Genomic DNA, 23,551 nt, shown 5'->3' on the forward strand with positions numbered 1-23,551 from the left:
CCATTTTAGGTTTGGCCAGTTGGGGGAGTGAGGGTGGCGGTGGTGGTCAGTCCCTGGGGGCCTGGTTCCCTCTCCCCCTTGACCTCACTTCTCTTAGGGGAGACTCTGACCTGTCACAGATAAGGGACCAAGTTATAAATTTTATACATCTGGAAGTGCAGTAAAAGTAGTGGATTGTGCCAGGTGTTGCCTTCAAAATAGTGAAGGCAAGGGCTTCTTTTGTTTGGTGTTCTTGGGGCGAAAGGACAAATCTAAACGCCCCTCACTAATGAGAAATCACCAGCCTTCTTTGGAAGGTTTGACTTCTAGAGAGGGGGTGGTGATGTGATGAATAAGGGAAAGGTGACTGGGGAGGGAGGGTAAGGGGAGAGGAAGTTGCTGGGGCGGGAGGTGGAGGGAAAGGGCGGATCCGCGGGCCTGGGGGTCTTGGCGACCCTGGGAGGCTAGCTGGGCGGGAAGGCGCTCGGCTGCGAAGGCGAAGGCGGTGCAGGGGCTGCAGACCCCAGCCCCATTTGCCTGGAGGAGAGCGCGGGTGGAGTCGCTCACCGCAGTGCCACTGCCCCTCCTCCTAGTTTTAAGAAGAACCAAAGCATTGTTTCTGCTGTAATAGAAGTCACTGAAGTCACTCATTGCTTATAGTTGACAACGACGTTGGCTCAGGCACCTCTTTGGGCTCCTTGCATTGTACTCTTAGAGGTAAAAGAAAAAAGAAAAGAAAGGAAAAGAAAACGGTCGATGAAATGTGTACTTCGTTTTTTAAACGAAGAAATCTTAGATTGTCATGACCAACGGGCATGTGATAGGTTAATTCCTTAATTTTTCTCCCCAGTGCGTTGATGATTCTTTGTAGGTACCTGAACTCATTCTTAAAACATTTTGAAAGAACTATGGTAAATCAAACTACTAAACATTTGGCTTTCACAAATATAAAACATGCGTTTTGAGTCAAGCACAGGTCTTTCTGGCACTAAAAACAAGTAGGAAATGAGAAAAAAATTAAAACCAGAAGACTTCAGGAAGGTGACAAATTGGAAAGCATTCTAGGAGATTCATAGGACTATTTTATGTGAAAGAAGCACTCTAAGAGCTTAAAGAGATTATGGTCAGTTTTATAAAAAGGATCTTAGGCTCAAAAGATTGAGGGGGGGGTAGGCAGAAAAGACGAATCTATTGAAATGACAGTGCCATATCCCCAAAATAGTAGTATTTTTCTGTGTGTGACTGTGTCTCCCTTGTCAATTTCCTCCCCTCCTCTCCCTTCTCTTCCTCTTGTCTTTTCTACCCACCTCCCTCCCCCAGGTATGTAAATATATTTGACTTAAATTCCTTGTGAATGAATGTTAGAGGATTTCTCTGAGTTCCCAGTTGGAAAAAGCCTTCTACACAACTTGAAAGGCTGATGTCCCTCTCAGGAAATGAATGAGTCGATAACCTCTGACACCAGTGACCAGTCCAGTGAACCCTACCTTAATTCCACTAATACTGGAGGCCGCCAATCAGGCAAGACTGTGAATCTCCTAACCATACCATTCAGTGTAGTTCAGTTATGGTATTTCACACTTCTAGTATATATTTATATATTGATAGTTTTGAGTTACATCAAATTTAAGCATAAACAAGAACTCAGAATCCACCTATATGTTGTTTCTGATTTTCTAATTAAACTATTTTCTATTTAAAAATAAACAACAGATAAAATATTGTTTACCATAAATGTGTGTTGGTGACAAAACCAAACTATACTGCTCTGTGAATTTTATAATTACTTTCATATAAATAATAGCACCTCCCTTCAATTTACATGAGTACTTTTTTAGATTATTTTTCTGTTACCAGATGTTGATTTTTAAAAGTAATTCTTTTGTTCAGAATATAACAAAACTTATTTTGTTCAAAATATATAAAACTTATTTTAAATTTTTTCTATTTCCTATTATGTGAAATGTTTCCCCTGAAATGCCATCATTAAAGTTACTTCATTATAGGTCAGTGTAATCAGTTGATTTCTACTATTAAAATAGCGCCTAAAAATGTTTTGTTAGCAAATAATTTTTTTTGAGAGCTTGGAGCTTTTGTTACTCTTGCAAAATCATTTGGATTTTTACACTTTTGCTTTCTTCCCCAACCAACTGGAAGGTGGTTATTCTCCCCAAAGTAAATAAAATGAGAAAGCTTTGCCTCCTTTCCCGAGAAACAACAAAAGAAATAAACACGAAAAATCTTTCCAAATTGATCAATCTTGATTGATGCCTTTTACCACAAACAGCTGAAAAGAACATATTTACACACACCCGTTTATTCTGCACTAATTAGAATTTATATTTAGTTGTTTACTATGGGGAGGAGGTGTAAAAATAGGTGCATTCTGTGGATTTTCAAAGCTTTTAGATTCAGAACCCCTACCTTTTAGTTTGTGTGAAACAGTATTAGAGTTAGAGAAGTGTGGGCATGTTCGGAGATCGGGGAGGGGGATTGCGGGTAAGGTGGGGGAGGGTCAACCCGGTAGCTTTGCCGAAGGGAAGTGGTATCTGTACAGTTTCTCCGTAAACTGCTTGTTTAAGAAAATGGGGGGTGGGGTGGGGGAAAGAGTGGTGGTGCATTTTAATGTTTCAGAGACGGGGTATGTTTTGTATTTCAAAGGAAGTGAGGCATTTCTAGTGGATCTATAATATTTACTGTAGTATTCGATGAGGGTGGTGATATTGGCGTCAGCGTCCAGTCATCAACAATCGTTTGAATCAATTTGAAAGGTAAAGGGTAAGCGTTTTGAAACTGGGGCCAGCCAGAGAAGGGATGGAAGGAGCCTAATCCGTTATTAAATTTTCGCTTCTTCGACTCTTCTGTCCATTGGCGGTGGACTTTTTAAATGTCAGGGTCCAATCAGTATGATACGAATTTACCTTTTCTACTCCACTTGTCCCCTTTCTTCTCCCCTCCCCCCGCCCGTGCCCGCTTTTTTTCTCTCTCCCCCCCCCCCCTTCTCTGGCTCTGCTGCAGCCTGTGCTGGCGCTCCCCTCCCCCTCCCTGCCCTACGTCGTCTTGCTCTTGGGGAACAATCGCCACTGATTGAGGTTCACTCTATGTTAGGCTGGAAAACTGGGCTGTTATTTAGGAAGTCATTAATCACATCTCCTCCCCCGGAAAGAGATGGCGGAGAAACCTGTGAAGTACAATTCCCCGTTCAAAATGTACCGAAATGATGAACCAAAACATAAATTGAGTACATGGAAGTGCTAGCGATTTTTCCAGTAAGATCTAATTTTAAACCTAAAAAAATTTCGGGGCACGGTCAGGGAAATGTGTGCTTTGGTCTTATTGTAGGTGTATGTTACTATTATCTCAAGTTTCATGGAGATGTAATTAGGTTTAATTAGGTCCTTTGTAAATTACACATTTTCCTCTCAGAATTGAGCTAAATATGAATTTCTTTGCCCCAAGCAGGTTGACTGTTACGGAGCAGCTGACTTCTTAGGGGAGAAAAAGCGTAACATTGGTTGCTTTATTTAGAGGGCTTTTTCCCCCTAAATGAGATTATTTAGACAGGCTTGTGTGTAAGGCACGCGTGTGCACATATATGACCGTGCCGTTTTTTCTAAATCGACGATTCACAAGGACCCTCCATTGTGTCTAAGTAAAAGCACGAAATCAGCATTCTGATTTATCGCAAAGAAGCGTCCCAAATTGTCTTTAAGATAACATGTTTGAGTTTTTCATGTCCATTCATAAATTATTTTGATGTCAGCATAGATGAAATGGCGATTGGTTATCTCTTCCTCTTGCCAGCCCCTTAAGGATCCGAGGTGAAATTAGTAGCAAGAAAGCATGTAATTGACAAAGTCACGTGGCTCAGGGGGCCAGAAACTGGCGAGAGAAGAGAAAAAAATCAAAAGAGGGAAAGCACATTAGACCATGCGAGCTAAATTTGTGATCGCACAAAATCAAGATGTTAGATTGATTCAGAAGATCACTCCGTTCCAAAGGGAAAGTTTTCATCTCACGAGTTTGGAGCAGAGGGCCCGTGGGGCAACATGGCCGAAGGTTAATTTTCTTTTCTATTGTTTTACTGTGATTTTCTCTCTTCCTTTCTCTCCCCCCCTCCCCCTTTCCCACCCTTCTTTGCCCGTCCTCCCTTCCCCTTTTACCCCAATACTGGGCATTACCCCCACTCCCCATCGCGCAGTGGGGCTTTCTGCAACCTATTGTTATAGATCTCCAAAAATGTTTTGTACCGCCCACACTGATTCACAACTTGAAAAGCTTTCAGGGGGCTATTGTTTGAATTGTTTGAGTGTGATTAAGCGCAGTTTCAGTTAGTGAGCCCGAGAAAACTTTTATACACCTGCCCCCTCCCCCATTCCACCCCAACTTTAATTGAAAGTTATTGGGGGGAGGGGAGTGCACATTGCAAATAACCCTGGATTCACTGCCGCTGCATGTGTATTAACTAGCTCTAACCATCTTCACGATTTCTCTTTTCTCCTCGTGCCCGCCGGAGAGAATAGTTACGCCGAAATTTTCTTTTTGTAAATGGGACGAGTGTTAAATCAGCAATATGCAAGTAAAGTATCGCACGCTGTAATCGTAATATGTGGCCGAAAAAAATGGAGTTAAATGAAAAAGTACACGTATGTACAGAAAAGTGGAAGTTGATGTGATCGATAGAGCAGTGTGGCTCCCTCCTCCCCCGCTTCCCCTTTTAACCCTTTCATTTTAAATATTTTCTGTAGAAGAAAAGAATCAACCTTTATTGGAGTTTCTTTCTGTTTCCTTCCCCCACCCCCCACCCCCAAGCAGTTTTTTTCTCTTTCAGCGAACAGTTTGGGAATACAGACTAACTGACTTTTTTTTTGTCCTGTTCTACTCAGGCGGGGCAGGCAAAGGTGGTGGTGAAGGGCCCGGGAAGCTGCCGGAGCAGGCAGAGGAGGAATCCCAGGTTTTGCACGGAACTGGCCACTGTAAGTGGTTCAATGTGCGAATGGGATTTGGATTCATCTCCATGATAAACCGAGAGGGAAGCCCCTTGGATATTCCAGTCGATGTGTTTGTGCACCAAGTAAGCCAAACTTTTTCCCCCTCTTCTTTTACCATGTGCAGGATTTGGTCAGTAGTTTTGTCAGTGGTCATACGCTGAAAGACAAAATCTTCCTTGCAGTCAGGAGTTAATCCGGTATGTGTATGGTCCCCTTACTGGGTATCTTTTCCTAAACAGAAAATGAAATCTTTGAAATTTCACCGCTTGGCCGCTGGTTGACTTTATTAGCCAGTTCTCCTCTTCATTCGACAGCGAAATTGCTGTAGTGTAGCTTCCGGTGTTATCGGTTACAATATACTTCGTCGTCTGTGCCTAGTGAATGAATGGGGAAATGAATGAAGAAACAGGGATCACTTAAGTTTAAAAAAGCAAACAAACATACTTTTGCTATTGTAGGACACCTTTTAGACACCGTTAGTCACACCAGCCTCCCCTATTATATTTCTGCCTCCCTGGTAGTCATTTGTAGGTTTAAATAAAAATAATTTGATTTCACAGTAAAATAAGATAGAACACTATTGGTCTACCATGGATTTGATGAAATGCCCAAGGATAGGTTGGTTGGTAGTCAGACATTTAGAAATGTGCTCCCTCTTAGGGCATAGGTCCAAGGAGACTGTCTCTTTAAGAAACTGAACTCAAAAAAGCATGTGGCCAGCTGTGGCTCTCTAGCTTGTGTGTCTAAAATGTGCTAGTCTGCCACTTTGGGTAAATTTCCACCATTGCTTATATTGTGTTGTAATTTTTTTAAGATGCTTAAATACCAAACAGAATGTCATTGCTTATCATTTTCAAAAATTTACCCAGAAACAAATAAATTAATACCTCTTCCATTTTTACTCCTCTCTATTGCTTAATCTCATCATAGTAAAAAAAATATATTTATAATTTGCAGGTTTGATTATTGCATTGAAAGAAGTTAATTCTCTGTAATGAATCCTTAGGAGTAAAGGGATTTAAGACCAAAGAGGTTTGTTTTGGCTTGACATTTTAGTATTAAAAATTGAATGAATGGCATTCAGTACCACAGGTTGCCTGACAGATACATGGAGAAAATAGTATACTTGCATGAAAATTATATATTTTATTTGATACTGTATTGCCCCTTCCTGGTAATGTTTACAACCTCCTTTATCCCCAAGGAATATCATCTTAAAATTAAGTATATAAACAATAGAAACATATGAAACCATTCTGTTTTGATCTGTTGTCCTGTGGTGGTTGGTAGCTTCCTGACCTTGCTGTGTGGTGTATGTTTTCCTTTCCTAAAGGCCTGGCCATCATTATTGGCTGTTTACATGTGGAAGGATCAGCATAATCTGTGAATTGAAACAGGGTTTAAATATGTAAATAGTAGTCCATAGACAGGCTACTGGATTTTATGCCTCCTACTTTATATTGTAAAATGAACCTACATTTTCAGCTTTTTCCCTCCCTAGACTGAATGACTTGAAATCATTGACAAATTCATTTTCTCTCAGGCTCTGGCTTTCCCCACTTTGAACCTTCTTTAGGTTGTTAAATTGTTCTTTACGATCTCATAAATTTGTTTTATAGATGAATGAAAAAAAATAGCCCTTTTCTTCTTTGATCACACCTTGTTATAATTTGGTTTTCTATGTTTTCCTTTTAATACTTTCAAATGCTAGACATTTTATTAACCAATATTAATGTTGAGAACCACAAGACATCTAAATTTAAGGTATTTAATGATTATATGTTGGTAAACATATGTATGTCCACTGAATTATGAAATACCCTATTGTGGGAAAAGTTTTATTTATAGATTGTAAACAGTTTCTAGAGTACAACTATAGATTATTAACATTCAATTGCTTTAATCCTCTGTTACAAGTCATGTATTTACTCAAAAACGTATTAAAATGGGGAGATAAAATGTATTTTTCAGAAGGATATATCTAGATACATTCGTGGGAAGAAGTGTGTAAAAAAGTTGATAAAACTTAAGTATTAGCATTTTTGTGATGTAAAAAAAGAGCAGTGATATTCTTTAAATTTGAAATTAGAAAGTGATACTTTAGGGAGTTTTTTTGATGGCTACAGTATTCGTTTTTTGAAATATGTTTCACTTTTTTACTAGGGAAAATTATTGCTTTATTTTTTTCTTCTTGATTTTAGGCTTTGGGAGGAATTTCTGTCTTCTATTGGGACTTACACAAATTGCATATAAATCATATGAATAATTGTTCTGAAAAAGGCAGAATCCTACAGATTGTAGCCAGGCAATTTCAAGTAACAATTAGATGGTCATAAATGATCTGTGCAGGTATCTTGTCAGCATCACTTAACACAATCAGGTTGCAATTCAGGACCATTTTACAACAGTTTTTAAAATACTTTTAAAATCATTCTTTTATTGCCATTTTTACTGTATGAGAATTTTTGAAAGCATACCATATTAATGTATCATTCAAATTAATTTTTTCCCTGTAATGTCTATGTGCTATTTTGTTATGAAAGAATAAGCATTGTAGATAATTAGGAATTTTAAATGTTTAACTGTACAATATCATTATTTTAAATACATGCAATTTCTTTTTGAGTATTCAGAAGTACATGTGTCATTGGATTTTTTTAAGTATTATGAAACATTTTTAATAGTATATATTTGGGGAAATAAAAAAATAATTTTAGTTTAATATAATATTTAAAAATTTATGCCAAAGCTCCCAGGATTTTTTTCTCTTGAAAAGATATTAACTACAGATACTTCAATAATAAATAAATATATAAAAAACATACAATTAAATAGGACTAGCAAAAAAATCCTGACTGCGAAGAACTGCACATCAAAAACAATTTAGTTGCTATGAAATGAAGAGAAGATATGCGTATATATTGTTCAGTTGCTATGAAATGAAGATATGCATGTGTACTTTTAAAATAGAGCTGTACGTTCTTAGTTACATAATTCTACTTAAAGTATGTTTGCAAGAATACAGTCAAACTTTCTTCTAGTCTCTGTAATGTCACCAACTTCTCAAAAATAAACATATGACTTAGCTAATGTACCTTCCCTGTCCTTAATTGTTGATAAATGCAGTGAGGACTCTGCTGTTTGAGGATGGTGTGTGACCATTGGTGGTTTAAAATGTCAGTCTTATTTGACTTCCTAATATTGTGATTTAAATGGTCATATGATTATGGATTGGTAATAATTATATGTATTCTGACACATTAATATGGAAACCTGATAGTGTTTAATAATATTTGTAAAAACTTACAAGAATGTGTAAATATTTTGTGAATTTCCTTAGAGCTTATTGCTTTCGAGTTGTTCCTTAAAATATTTAATATTTAAAATTTGACAGTTTTCATGATGACTTATTTGTAACTAGGGTATATTTGTAGGAATTTCTTACTTAAGAATCCAGTGCAAAACACAGAGATTAGTCTTTCAATTGAAGTAAGAATATGCATACATGGTTAATACAGATTTGTAAGTCTAGGTTACTAGTAAGGTGATGTCATCAATGTACAGTTAGTGTGTAAGTGTTAATAATTAATAACTTCTATTAGTTTATTATTAACAGTTAAAAAAATTGCATCCACAGTTAGATTGTGGGATAACATGTTTAAATTACTTGGAAAGTTCTCTTGTAACTTTTTGAAATGTTATAAACTTTGATAGGACTTAAATATTTGATAGTATTTTAGATAAGTCACATGGTAATTAAAATGAGATCCTTTTGGAGAGGGGCAGTGTTACCCAGTAACTACCTGTTGATGTTTATTATAATTTATGTTTTCTTTACATAAATTTTGATACTTATTTCCAAATAAATATTCTCTCTCTCAATGAGATAAACTTTATTTTGTTCAGGGGAGCTGTACAAAGATAGAATCCGTTCTCCTTACTGCCCTCTCTTCAGCTCACTTGCATAATATTTTCTTTGTTTGTTAGTTATATATTTGGAATTCTTTGCCATCAATTATGGTATACAGAATTTTTAACATAAACGTATTTCATCTATTTCACTACTTATGTAAGAATTTCTTCTCAAAGGGAGTAATTTCAAAATGACTAATTCACCTACCATTACTTGATAGGCTTAAATACTTATTAATAATTTGGTTGGAATTCTTAATTTACCTTTCAAATATGTTGATATTTTCATCTTATGCTATCTATTTCTGGTTTGTAGTTTGATCTTAATGGAAAACACAATTGTCTATATTACGGCGATTTTATATATTTTATGTTCCTTTTATTACTTTGTTCAGAAAACATCTCAAAGTAATGGAAACAGAAGAAATAATTACTGTAACAGATAAATTTAAAGCATTTTTATTAATACTATAGGGTATAAAAACATTTGGAGATTAACAGTTTTTAAATATATGAACATTTGAAATATATGCAGTTCAGTTGATGTAGAATAGAGTTCATGTCTCAGTGATTAATTAATTATACAATTTATGAAAACATTTACTCCAGTGTGTTCATGTTCAAGGATTTTTCGTAGTATTTCATCACCAACTTATTAGTCATCTTTGTTTTTATCGTAGTTTGGCATGAAAACATTTTTCACATGTAGAATAGATATGATTATTATTATTCTTGGGACTCTTGAAAATGTCAGTTTCAAAAATTATTTAGACAAAGTAAAATCTTGGAAATTAAAAAAATGTCATATAACAGAGCTCATTTGTTAGCGAGTTATGTATAATTTCATATTTGAAAATGGTTCCTAATGCTACCAGGTTTTCAAGATGATTTGCCCAGTTGACCAATTTGGAAGAATCCCAAATGAAATAAAGCTATTTAATCATAAAATCATATTTGAAGTCATTTAAATCCAAATTTTATGACTTTTATGGTCTTTACAGATATTGGATACTTCTGATTTTCAAATGCTGGTCCATTTTCAAGACCCTTTTTTGTTTACTTCTAAAAAGATACTTTTATTCTAATTCAGTTTAAATTAGTATGAAGTATGAATTGGGCACATTTAAGACAGTCTTCATGTTAAATAGTATTGATGAATATCAACTATACTTCAATAAAAATGAATAAAGATCATTGTTGTAAGTCTTAGATATTTTCCTCATTTTTGATTTTTCTTTTTTAAAAGACTTCACAAAAAATGAAGGCAATAAATCAAAGGATTGTTTTTTAAACAAATACGTAAGAGAGAAACAGCTTACAAGTATTGTGGCATGACAACTTTAACCTAACTTTGACTGATCTTAGAATGCTTGGTTTTCATAAAAAGTGAACAACTTCTTTTTTGCCTGCATTCAACATGGTAGATAAAAAGTGAGTTTATTGTTGTAAATTTTGTTGTTTTGGGGCAGCAAGGAACCCTTATTATTTAAATTTGCCAAAATTCTTTCTGTTCAGAAATTACATAGATATTGCAGATGGTTTTTTTGTTTATCTTAACTGAGTAGTTCTTTTGGTATTGTGATTAACCTAAAAGTTTGGAGTTAAAAATATGGTGTGCTGTGTTTTTATTTCTAACCCAAGTATAACCTAAGCAAATAAAGTGAGGATATTTCTGATTAATTAAACTGGAAATGTATTACTTTAAGGTATGATATTCTTTGGACTTGATTTGGAACTACATGTGAAATAAAATACTTTCTTATTACCAGTTCTTTATATCTTGAGATATTTCTCACTGAATTTTAAGTAACAAGAAATTCAGTATATAGTTCAGTATATAGTTATTATAGGTTATGGCATTGTAACATAAACAGTCCATAGAAACATAAATGGTTTACATTTTTCTCTAAAATAATTTGATTATAACATCTTCTGATACTGAAAAGTTCACAGTAATATATTTAAGAAAATACATTGCAGATCAGTAAGATACATTTAAAAATTGTCTTTTAATGAGTACTTCTATTAAAAGAGTAACAAAAATATTTGTTATATTGCATTTTGATACATCAAGATTAATCTTACTTTCCATCTAGCAACAAATTGGAAAATTATCTGAAGATTACAGCCTCCTGCCCAGTATCTAAATATTTGACTGTTTGGAGATGCTGTCTAACATAAGACTCATAGATTTAGTCTTATCTTTCTTTCCACAATCAGTGGCAAATTGGAGTAATTAATACCTGACTTTTCAGGATGTTGTGAAGCATAGAGATACTGTCATATAATTTGCCTGGCAAGTGTGTTTAACAAACTAAAATGTAAACAAGTCCTTGTCACAACAAAATCACAGATAGGTTATTTTCAGTGGCATATATTCATAGTAGAAAATTAAATTGGTACCTTCTTTTATGTGCTCTCTTTAAAATTGGGCAAAATGTGTTGTATAATGTTAATAGCTTAATCTCCGTTGCAGTGAACTACAAAGCATTTTATTATAATTTTATGGCATAAAATATTGTGTAATATTGTTGAAAATACCAGGATATAAATTGAGATGTGGGAATGACTTGGTTACATAGATTGTTTTAATAGTTTTATCATGAGATTTTACCTGAGTATTTAGTTGTATATATCCAGTTGTGTATTCTTCAGTGTAAGCTGAGGGAAAAAATACTGTTTTAAGTAGACCTGCTGCAATAATTTAATACTTTTTGCTCTAATACTAATTATTTAGTCCTTGTGAGGTACTATACAGTGGCAGAGCTTCTAGTCAAAAAGATCACTGTTGAAATCCCAGTTTATTGTTTGTAGGGAAAGTGAGTAACCTTGTCAGTGTCTCAGGGTCCTGTAAAGGGAGGGGACAAAACGGTGACCACTTTAGTATAGGGTTATTATGAGGATTAAATGTTATTACACATGTAGAGCATTTAACACTGAGCCTGGCAGAGAGTAAAGGCTCAGTGATGTTTGTTGTACATAGTTAGCATTACTAAGAAGAGGTAGTGTGGTAGAGTAAGGGATAAAGCATCAGAAATGAAGGTTTAGATCTGGCTCTGCCACTTGGTGGTTTTCTTACTTCTGACTAGTCACTTCCTCTGAGCTTCAGTGTTCCCATGGGTGAAATGTGTTCAATAATATTTTTTCTCCCTATTTTTGTGGGTTAGGGTAAAGGTTCATTGAGGTAGTACACATGAAAATAATTTAAGAATTGTAACAATACCAGGTTTTCGTTTTAATCTTTATTTTGAGCACTGCATTTTTATTTATACCCTCATCATAAAAATTATCAGAATTTTTGAAAGATAATAAGCTCATGTCATTTATTTTATTTTTTTTGCCTTGTCTGCTTATTGAAGTATAATATATAGAATAAAATTCACCAAATTTAAGTATACAGTTAGATGAGTTTTGACAAATTATGTAACCACCACCACAGTCATTTCATCACCCCAAAAAGTTCCCTTGTGTCCATTTGTAGTCACCCTGGAAGACAAGAGGTTCAGTTATTCTATATGATTATTGATAGGTCATAGTAACTGGTTAACTCACCTGGCTCTTTTTGTTACCTTAGACCTAAGCTACAATTCAGTTATCAAATACAGTCTGAACTTATCTTAATTATGCAAATTACCTTTTTACTAGTAGTTTCTGTGTTTGTGAAAGTGAGATTAATTAGTATGCATTTCACTGATCTTCAGTCTTAATTTCATTTATCCTTATGGTACTTTTTTATGCAGCATAAACTCATTGTTTACCTAAAGAGCATAATTAGGTTTATTGATAGTCATATTTCTTTTCAGAAATTTAATGAATTTATATCTCAACTGAGTAAACATTCTTAGAGGCGTAAATTGACAAGATGGTTTATTGTATAAAAGTACGGACTTGTAAGAAAATGGTTACTCTAGAAAGTTCCTGGCTCGATATCTATTCAACTATTTTGTTATTGATCACATAGTAGGTGTAAAGCACTTTTGGATGATAGATTTGAGAGTTCTGCTCTCCAGGGGCACCTGGGTGGCTCCGTCAGTTAAGCTTCCAACTCTTGATTTTGGTTCAGGTCATGACCTCACAGTTTCTAGAGTTGGAGCCCCACGCTGGGGCTCTGCACTGACAGTGTGGATCTTCCTTGGGACTCTGACTCTCCCTCTCTCTCTGCCCTTCCCATGCTCACACTGTCTCTGTCTCTCAAAATAAATAAATAAACTTAAAAAAAAAAAAGAGTTCTGCTCTCCAGTTTGCTATATATTCTTTTTATTTTCTTCTTCGCAGAATCTTTAATATGATCTTTCAATTCTCATTCTTTTTATATGAGGTACAAAAGCAGTGGATCATTTTTTTCCATGGACTATTCACTTTCTTTTTATAAATCTAGTTACACAATGTCCATTTAATTTGGGGGAAAACTCTGATAAAACAGTAAATGTTACTTTTCAGATTTTGAGCTAAATACAGCGATTTTCATCAGTCTTAAAATACATAGTTTTCAGATTTCATATGTAAAAACTATCTTTATCAATGCTTAGAATCATTTTATTGTTCTTTTAATAATACACTTAACTTTTACCAGCTGCTTTACCCTTTTGTTATAACAGTCTACTTTTTTTTTAAAAAAAGCCCACTTTCATTTATTACTTTGTTAATCTTAAAGTTGTCATTTATTTCAAAGTCTTTTAAGTGTAATTTGCTAATAACCTTAAGATTTTTATTAAGTTTTATTGTGCTATGTATGTAAAATTCAAATTAATTTTACTCTGGCCACGATTTCTTCATGACTGTTTATTTCCTTAAGCTTTGTAAACAGTTGCGTAGGCCATTAATGATAGTAGCTAGAATGTTCCCAGATACTATATGCTTAAATTCTGTTATCTTAACATTTTCTTCATTCAGTTGAATTCTTTATCCTTAGTTCAGTCTGTAACAGAAGTCTGACAACACAGGTTGTATCTATTGCTTTAAATACTTAGTGATGATATCAGTGATATATTGTGGAGCTTGGAATGAATTCTATCAACTGTTTTTCCAAAGTAGGATTTTAATAATACATCGATTTGCTTATAGTATGGAAACGCTTATACTTGGAGACTAATTCCACCTTCAACAACGTCCTTAAATAGATTAAATGATATTAGAAACACATACCTAACACAGTTCTATGTAAGCCATACATTTACAAAGATAAATGAATAAATTTTTTTCAACTTTAACAAGTGAAAAAAAAATCTTCTCTTTTTGGGACTGGTTAAACTATGAGTCAGAAATTTAATCAGAGTATTGAGTTCATTTATTTAACTCTCTAATTAAAATTTTTAGTTGAATACTAAATGTAAGGACAGTTGGACTTGCACGTTTGTCCCTTTCACTGTTTCCTCCCCCATGCCATTGAAGGATTTTGAATGGTGAGGAATTTGCGCCCTTTGGCTCAGGTTGCAGACCCACTTGATCAAGCCAGAGAAGCTGGGGTCAGAACTATTCATTGCTTATCTTTTCCTTGGGCCACTTGTAAATCCTGCCTTTCTGCTCTGTAAAAAATCTCTTTCTATCAGACTTATAATAAAGCCTGGAGTATAAAAATGGGCATAATAGCTGATGCTTGATTGTGACTCTACGTGGGTTGATTTCACTAATTTAGAAGTTTTTCACTGCATTGCAGCTTATTTGGTGTGTATAATGTTATTTAAATATATGTTCTTTCATAAGATATTGTAAAAGCACGCCGTCAGGAACGAGTGTGATGATATGATATTCCCTCAGGTTGAGATTTTATGCCTTTGAAATGTAGTGATTATCTTTAAGTAAATTGAATTAGTTAATTTCAATCAGATCTATAAAAAAAAAATCCCAAAATATTTATTTTGTTTTCATGTGCCTAATTTCTAGCATTTATACTGACATTTAAAATTTGCTCGAATCAACTATAGTACAAGTTTGTTAACTTTATCAATAATGGTGTGAAGACTTTAAATATAGAGTCAGGTTTAAACAAACACAAAACACTTTGTTCTTATCTCAGCATCCCTTAAAAGTATACAGCTCTAGTTCAGGACCTCAGGACCACCCATCACCCTGGACATTGGATACTCCTATTTATTCAAGAAGCTTGCGAAGTATCTGTGTGCCAGTGGGGGGATGGTGTGTGTATCTGTGTAGGGAATCACAGTTAGGTGATTTTACCCCAACAAAAGCAGCAACATTGTTTATAAACTGAATTATGTCCCTGTAGAATTTTCTAGTTGTGGAAACTAAGTTACATTAAGTGCCTGTTATTTTCTGTAAGCTTTGGTTGCAATTTTCACATTTTTGATGCTTTCAGAAGGTTAAAGTGGGCCCCCATTAAGATTAACCTCAATCCATTACAGCTTTTTGGCTTGCAGGCCCCACCCATTGGCCTTGGATAGCTAATACCAAGCTTTTGTTTCTTCCTGTAGAAAGGAAAGGAAAGAAAACTGTTCTTTCTCTTTCATTGTGTAAGTCATGTGACTTCCCTTTTGGTTAGTTACAGATAGGATGGAAGTGAATCTCAAAATGAATAAGATATCAAAAGTTTTATGTTTGTATGAAATATTTGTTGAAATATTATTGAATTCATGTGTTTTATGCATTAAAATATTTGTTTTTGAACAGCTATACCTCATTTGACATTCATGCTGCTGTTTTTTTTTAGGAAGCCAAAAAAAGATATTAAATAGATTTTTTAAAAATCTACTCATCTTTTTATCTACATTGTGGTAGTTTCTTAGTGTACTTATTTTTCTGTTATCTTTTGGCATCATTTGGGGTTTCTGAATTGTAGCTTATCCTCAGAACTCACAGTGTAAAGAAAACAGGGGTGGTGTTTGGGATGATTTATCAAGGAAAAATTGCTGGTAGGAAAAGAAGAAAGAAATGTGTTACAGGACTGCATGTAAATGTAAGAAGAAATGAATTGGATATATTTTCTCTTGTTCCTCTTCCATTTAATCTCTTGCTAATAATAAGCAGTATAGCTGGCTGTTTGGGAGAAAATGCTATCGAGCTCTTAGGCTATGAATATCAATAGACAAATGTTTTACTATGAAGTTAGATAATATGAGGATAAATGTTGATATTTAGTTATAATTTGGTGATTTAGTCATGATGTTATGATTTAGTGTGAAACATTAAATAGTTAATCTTTAAAGTTATTTTTGTTTGTCCTTAAACTTAAATATTTAAATTATCTTTTAGTAAATAGTATAGCTGCCACCAAATAATAAGTAAAATGTTGGAGACAATGGTAGTTTTAAAAGAGTATCATCTCAAAGATTTTTAAAATATAGTGTTATTTGGCACATATTTCTAAGCACGTTAATACTTTTAAAAGACTTTTGAGAAGAATACTATTTTAAAATCTAGGATGCATTTTTATTTAAAATATTTTATTTCAATAAAATGTTCCAGGCTGTCCTTCCATAAAAAAAGCATTGTTTCTTACATTTTTATAGTGTCATAGATCTTAAAGGACAGTGATATTTAATCCAATGATTCTGTTATCAATCCAGGATGACTTGGTTAATTAGATTTGAAAATATGAAAAATTTGTAGAGATATAGAAAATCCTCTTAAGTTTCTATTAATAATGGTAGGTTATCAGCTTTTCAATAACAGGGATCTGGTATGAAGTCTGTAATTAATGTGTTGGTCCATGCTTTGGTGACATTAAAATTTATAGCAAGTGATTTATTTTGCATGTGCTTTGCAATTGAATATTTCAGTTTCTGTCTAATTAATTCATGTAAATATTTATTGACATTTTATTTAATGTTTCAACTGTCACTACAATTTTGCTTTGGGGAAAAGTTTAGGGTGCCTTTCTATCTGTGATCTTCCCTCATTTACATTTGGGTAGCAAGCTATTCATAAAACACCAAGGCTATTATTAAGTATTTAAATCTAGTATTGATATTTATTGTTGAAATAATCCATTTAGTGTCTTAGTGACACTGTAAGTTTAAAATAAAAAATAAAACCTATGTTTAAAAAATTGCTACTGGGTTTTTTTGTGTGTGTAATACATGCTTCCCCCCTCCCCAAACAAAATTTGGTATTAGAAGGCAAAAAGTCGAGCATTTTCCTTTTATAACTTTCTGGGTTTTTTTCTGCAATAATTTTTTTTTAACTTGTGCAGAGAAAAGTAACTTTTAAAATGATTTTATATGGCATTAAGTGACTTCATGTTTGTTCAAAATAAAGCTCATTTGTGGGATTAATGCCATTTGGGGTATTGTTACTTGTTTTCATGTGGGTTACTGTGACTATATGATTCTGGATTTTCTTTCTCTGAAAATAAACTTCATAGGGCCAAGTAAATATGGGCATTTGTTTCAGTACATATTCTTTATCTTAGTGTTGGGTATTTATTTTTGGAAAGACATTTTGATTTTTTTTAATGTTAACAAATAATGTTTGGGAAATTGTCTTGTTAGGTATTGACCACTTTTCCATCCTTTCTGCCTTCACTTTTAAAAGTATCTGATCACTATTAAACCATTAATCTGTATAAAAGTAATTCAGAATTTCTCGTGATATTTAGTGTTTGATATATATTCAATTACCCAAATTTACAGAATCCAAATGATTTTTGGAAAATCTCATAAAACATAGGAAAATGTTTTCAGAGTGAGATTTTAGTACAATAGAGTTCATTATTTTGACTTTTTTAAAAAAAGTTTAGCTGTAAATTGAGAAAAGAAATTACTGAAATTATTAAAGCACTATGTTGTTCCCAAATTATTCTCTGCCCCAACACATCATTTGATCTGCCACTAGGAATTATGAAGGCCCTGAGTAGACTCTCTTTAGTCTCCTTCTTCCCTTGTTTTTCCCCCCTCCCCCTCCTCTCGCCTATTCGGGAAGGAAGCCTGAGGCCCTAGCTCTTAAAGATACCAGGAAAAAGCAATCACTCAGCACAAAGTGTCTGTCTTTAGCAGAAGTATCATCCCTTGGAGAGGAGAATGGTTGAGAAAAGGTTAATTATAGATAATAAGAGGTTTTTCGAATTTATTCCAAGTCAATTTAAAATTTGGTTTTGGTACAGATGGATATTACTGTAGTTACTCAAAAGGAAGTCTACTTTGTCTGTTTAGGCATTAGCAAAGTCTAACCTAGTCCTTCACTTTTCTGTCTTTACTTAGCCTTGGTTAAATCCTTTATACTTTATCCAATGGCTATTGCCAGTAATTTTCCTAACACTGAGGAGGATGAGTTATAAACAAAAGCAATGGATGGTTAGGCAATATTAACATTTCTAAACAGTTAATGATATTTGTAGTATTTTCCTAAATTTCCAAAGAAAGTGTACATGAAATGTTTTACTCTACGTCACTTGTCATCTGAAGATAATATTTTTTGTGTGTAACATACTCTTGCCTAGAGGAAGACTTTTGAATCCACAAACTGAATCATAAAATAGGCTAGCAATGAAAATAAATTGATACTGATAGATCTAGAAGTGTTGTAATTATTTATTTCATTAGGTTGTTCACAAAACTCTTTTTTTCCCAAGGGGAGTAAAAAATGCAGTCAATGGGGTAAACACTATAAACTGTAAGATTACTGAAGGGCCCAGGTTTCTTCATTGTACTGTAGGTATTTCTGCTAGCACGTTTCCATCTTACAGGGTAATCCCTTACTTAGCTCCACATGCATTTAAGTCTCTTCTCCTTGTTGACCCTGGTTTGAAAAACTTAGGCAGAATGGTAATGGAATCTCACAATTAGCCTAATGAGGATTTTAGAAGTCATAATTTAGGGATGCCTGGCTGACTCAATCAGAGGAGCCTGCAACTCTGAATCTCGGGGCCATGAGTTCGAGCCCCACATTGGGTGTAGACATTGCTGAAATAAATAAGTACTTAAAAAAAACCAACTCATAATTTGTATCAATAGACAATAAAAGTAAATATTACATAATACATAGTTTTTAAGGAATGAACCAAAGATAATTTGAAAATTTTAAATATTATGTACTTAAAGTGCAAATACAAAAATATAATAGCAAGTTATTTAAGGTAACATAAAAATGGTAACTTTAAGCAATCTTTTGGATAGAATAACTTTAAAAATACAGTTAGAATGCACTTACATATTTCTTTCTATTGGTCCAACCCTTCTCCAGATAAACAGACATTTATGTTTGTTTTGTTTTGTTTTTTAGTTGCTTGATATTACTGATAAATTCCCACTACCGTATGCCTGGGGATACACTATGCCATTTGCCACCATTTGATCCTATGTCCCAGTCATCCAAAACCACTGGTATGCACCAGTGCTCCCCTCAACCCAGGCTTCTGTTCTGTCAACACAAGAATACTGTAGCAATGCTGGTAATCATACCTCAGTAACAATGGCACAGAATGGTAACAGTAGTTATCATGTAACTTTTATAGAGTGCTTGCATGTGCCAAGTACTGTACTAAGCATTTTGTATCCATTAAATTTTGACTCTGAAAAAAGAGTTACTATTAATTGTCTCATTTTTACAGATGAAGAAATGATCTTAGAATGGCAGATAGCCTAATTTCATGCAGTTGAACCAGCAGTGTGATTCCTAGAGCAGTGCTCTTAAATCTCTGGGTTCCAACATTTTGTGTCTGCTTAAATTTTATATTAATGTGCTTTTTTTTTTTTAAGTTTATTCATTTTTTGAAAGAGAGAGAGCAAGCAGGAGAGGGCAGAGAGAGAGAGAGAGAGACAGAAAATCCCAAGCAGGCTCCACGCCATCAGTACAGAGCCCAATGTGGAGCTCAAACTCATGAACTGTGAGATCATGACCTCAGCCAGTGTGTGATCAGGCAGTTATCCTTCCCTGGTCAGAGCTGTTTGTGAATTTCTTTAAAGTACTCATTCTCTGAAGCTTCATTGGCTGTTTGTTTTCCGAATAAACTTTAGATTTTTTAGCCAGGCCTCCAAGGTCTTCATGATCTGATTGATTCTACTTACAAATTTTTCTTATCATACTTCTTATTTAAATTGTCTGATTTGCCAGTTAGAATCTGTCACTGTAAACATACCCTGCATTTCTTTATCGTTTCCCCTTTGCGCAGATAATACTGTCTTTTCCCTAAATTCCTCCTGCATTTGCTTTCGGAAAGCCTGACCATCTTTCAGATTCCAGCCCCAGATTCAGGTCCTTCTGTCCTGAGGCCTTTCCTTATTCTAGCTAGTATTGCTGAGTTCCTTATAAACTCCAAAACTCTTTATAAATAATGGGGTCACTTGCACTGATGATCTTCTGTTATATATTCTCCTACTAAATTGTAAGTTCCAAGTGTTCTAAGTGGAATTGTTTTACCAAATTTTGTATTCCCTACAATACATAGGTGCATGCTTTTCATATAATTATTACTCAAAAAAATTTCTTGAGTAATGAAAACACATTACATTAGGGACATCTTCCTCCCGTCTTCCATTGGATAAGAAGATATGGTTTATTTAAAAAAAAAAAGTGGTTCAGCTTATAGGGAGCTAGCTGAATTCATATTGTCCGAAAGAGATATGCAAGCTCACCTCATTTGAAAGAAAATCTAGTGTTCAATTTATAGTCAGTTTGCTTTTTATGTCACTTACATGTTGATTCTACGCTGAGTTATATATGGTAAATGCAGAACACTTTTGGGTTTCTCCATTCCAGCCTTTAGCAGAAAAGATGGTGGCTTCTGTGCTATATTTATTATCATAGTTTATTGCTAAGTCTATAAAGTGTGCGCAGTTTATTGGAGGGGAAGGACTGACCTAATTCTCTTCTTAAGTCCAGAGAACACTGACTTGGATATTCAATAAATGTTTTAAGTGGCAATATCATTAGGGAGATGAAATGATACGAAATGCAAATCGTGGAGACCTTGGAGTGACATAGACCTGGGTTTGAATCCCAGCTCCCGTTCTGGCCAGCTGTTTGAATTTTGTCACATTACCTTACCTCAGATTTCCTATCTATAAAAATCAGGTAGCAGTACTAAGTTTATAGCGTTGCAAGGCTCTGAGTTAATGTATTCTAAGTGTCTAGTCTCATGCCCGAAAGGAGAATAATGGGTATCCTGACTGTTCTCTTTTTGTCTTTGTTTCTTAACTTTTTATTTGTTGGTGTGTTTTTTTTTAACTTATAAAATTGTGTGTGTATGTATATATATATATGTGTGTGTGTATATATATACACACACACATATATATACATGTATATATATACATATATATATATACACACACACATGTATATGTATATATATATATTCTGATATAATGCAGAAAAGGATATCTGGTATAAAGGGATGGCAGGGCCCAAACTTAGCAAATAAATGAGACTAACCACACACTATGAAACTTAATGGAGAAAAGTATAGTTATCTATATCTTAGGTAATAACAGAAGTAAAAAGTATAATGAATGCAAGTCAGTTCCTCAAGTGCAGGATGGGGCTAATCTCTCTTGCTATCTGCTTGTGTGAAAAAGATCTATGGTTTTTGTTGTGGAAACGGTTGGTTGCATAGCCAGCAGCAGTTCCTTCCTTTCTTCCGATCAGAACCCTGAATCTTTTGTTCACGTATTCACCTCTATCTTTCTGTGTCCCTGGGAAAGACGACTCCATCTCTAAGGTAGCTCTTATCTGTCTAAGCACTTGGCATTCTCCTCTGAACTGTTTCAAGTCCAGGAGCAGAGATGAGACCTAACTTGGCTTCTTCAGTAAGGAGAGGAGCAGTTACTTACATTTTACAATTAAAAGACTTACTGTTCTTTTATTTCTGTGACTCTACCTTCTCTCTGCCTCTGTTCTCTTCCCTTGTGTGGAACTTGCACTGGTTACATTTCCTTTTATAGGTACTGAGTTCCGATGTGGAGGACATGCCTCTCTCACCCTTTCCCATCTCCCACTTTCCACCAAATTGGGTTACTCAGATATGAGAATTTGGTGTCTTTTCTAACTCATGATTCTTCTTTATCCTTCATGTCCAATCAGTAATTTTTAAAATAATCTTAAAATGCCACACAACTTCCTGTCATCCATATTGGAGATCTCGATCAGAGTCTTGATAAGGCTGCTCTTGTGTTCCTACCTAGAAGAACATGGACCTGAACGTTAGGCAAATCAGATAAAGAAGCGTTGGCATTAAAGGCAGGCGTCTGAAATGACTTGATGTTAGGATCTTCCACTGGTGAGCTTCTGCAGGTAGATCAGTCCTCAAAGGGAATCTAGTGGTAGGCAGTCTAATCAAGACTTAGCTCCATCAGTTTATTCAGCAAAATTATTGAATACCTCATATGTGAGCTACAGCAGTGAGCAAACCAAAATGAAAATACCTGCCCTGACACCAACTCCCACTCCCCCCTCTCTTTTCTATCTTCTATCTCACTGTAAAAAATAGGAACACAGACTAACCACATCAGGTACAAAATCCAGCATCTTCAACTTTTAAAAAATCTCACGGTAATATTTAGACTCTGGAAATCAATTTCAGGGAAACTGGAACATAAGGAAAAAAGTAAAAGAATGTGTTTTCTTTGGGGGGAAAGAGAAAAGAAAATCAATGAGATAAGTCTAAGTCTGAATTCTAGAACATTCTAAAAATTATACTCTGGGGTGCATATAGTGGTATTTTTGAGGAGATACAGAGGTTAATGATCCATAGCAGGATTTCTCAACCTCAGCACATTGGGTCAGGTTGGACCTTTTGGGCCAGGAAATTCTTTGCTGTGAGGGGCTATCCTATGCTCTGTAGGACAGGTAGCAATATCCTTGACCTCAACCCACTAGGTGCCAGCAGCACACTTCCCCAGTAGCGACAACCAGAAATGTGTACAACATTGCTGCATGGCCCCTGGAGGCAAAATTACCCCATTTAACGACCTCTAATTTAACAACTTTGATAAGTGCTTTATCAAATATATAGTGCTTCATAATTAATATCTTACCATCTTTTCTTAAACAGAAATATAGTCCAAAATTATTTTAGAAAGCCTGGACGTTTGGGATGAGAAATTACCACCAAGTTCATATTTAAGTAACATAATGGACTAAAAGCTAATTTTGAAACATTTTAACCTTTTAAGTTTTAGAATGTTAATGTATTGCATTGTTCTGATTATAGATGTAGTACATATTGAGTATAGGAAATTTAGAAAAAGAAGAATATAAAGACAGTAATAAAAGTCACTTATTTCTGCTTGACTTTTAGTTTTTTAACTCTAATTCTTTTTTACTCCTTTTTCTCCATTTTGTACCTTAAATTTACTTTTTTCATTTACTTTTTTATGCTCTTTGTCTAAAAGTTTTTTTCAAAAAGGGAAAATAATTTTCAATTCCCTTTGTCAAATTATTGCCAGTTATAAATTAGAGGAGTTTAAAACTAATAATAGGAAAAATAGGGATTTACAAATTAATTTGGAAATTGAGAAAAGAAAGTATAAACCTATAACACTATGCATTTGAGTGACAGATTCTAAATAATATTTATTGATGAAGTGTAAATTTTTGGAAATAAGAGTAAATGTAACAACTTACATTATTTCTTACTTTAATCCACTCATAATTTCACAAATCTGAATATGTGATTTTTAAAATTTTTTAAAATTTAAATCCTTTGGAAAGTTTTGTCATTTGGGAAAAGTTAGGGAAAACAATAACAATAACATTAATATGTTTTTCTTTTTTTT

At 34.4% G+C, this 23,551-nt stretch overlaps 1 protein-coding gene across 1 annotated transcript in view; it reads left to right on the forward strand.

Annotated features, from left to right (window-relative positions):
* The first annotated feature begins 1,415 nt into the window (after nucleotides 1–1,415).
* The window catches only part of LIN28B (lin-28 homolog B), a 118,889-nt gene continuing 96,753 nt past the window's right edge, over nucleotides 1,416–23,551 (forward strand). The window contains exons 1-3 of the mRNA XM_043593186.1: nucleotides 1,416–1,500; nucleotides 2,425–2,478; nucleotides 4,818–5,053. Coding sequence (XP_043449121.1) covers nucleotides 1,416–1,500; nucleotides 2,425–2,478; nucleotides 4,818–5,053 — 375 coding nt within the window. The remainder of the gene's footprint in view (nucleotides 1,501–2,424; nucleotides 2,479–4,817; nucleotides 5,054–23,551) is intronic.

The sequence above is a fragment of the Prionailurus bengalensis genome, chromosome B2 (genome assembly GCF_016509475.1).
Source record: "Prionailurus bengalensis isolate Pbe53 chromosome B2, Fcat_Pben_1.1_paternal_pri, whole genome shotgun sequence".
Classification (NCBI taxonomy): domain Eukaryota; kingdom Metazoa; phylum Chordata; class Mammalia; order Carnivora; family Felidae; genus Prionailurus; species Prionailurus bengalensis.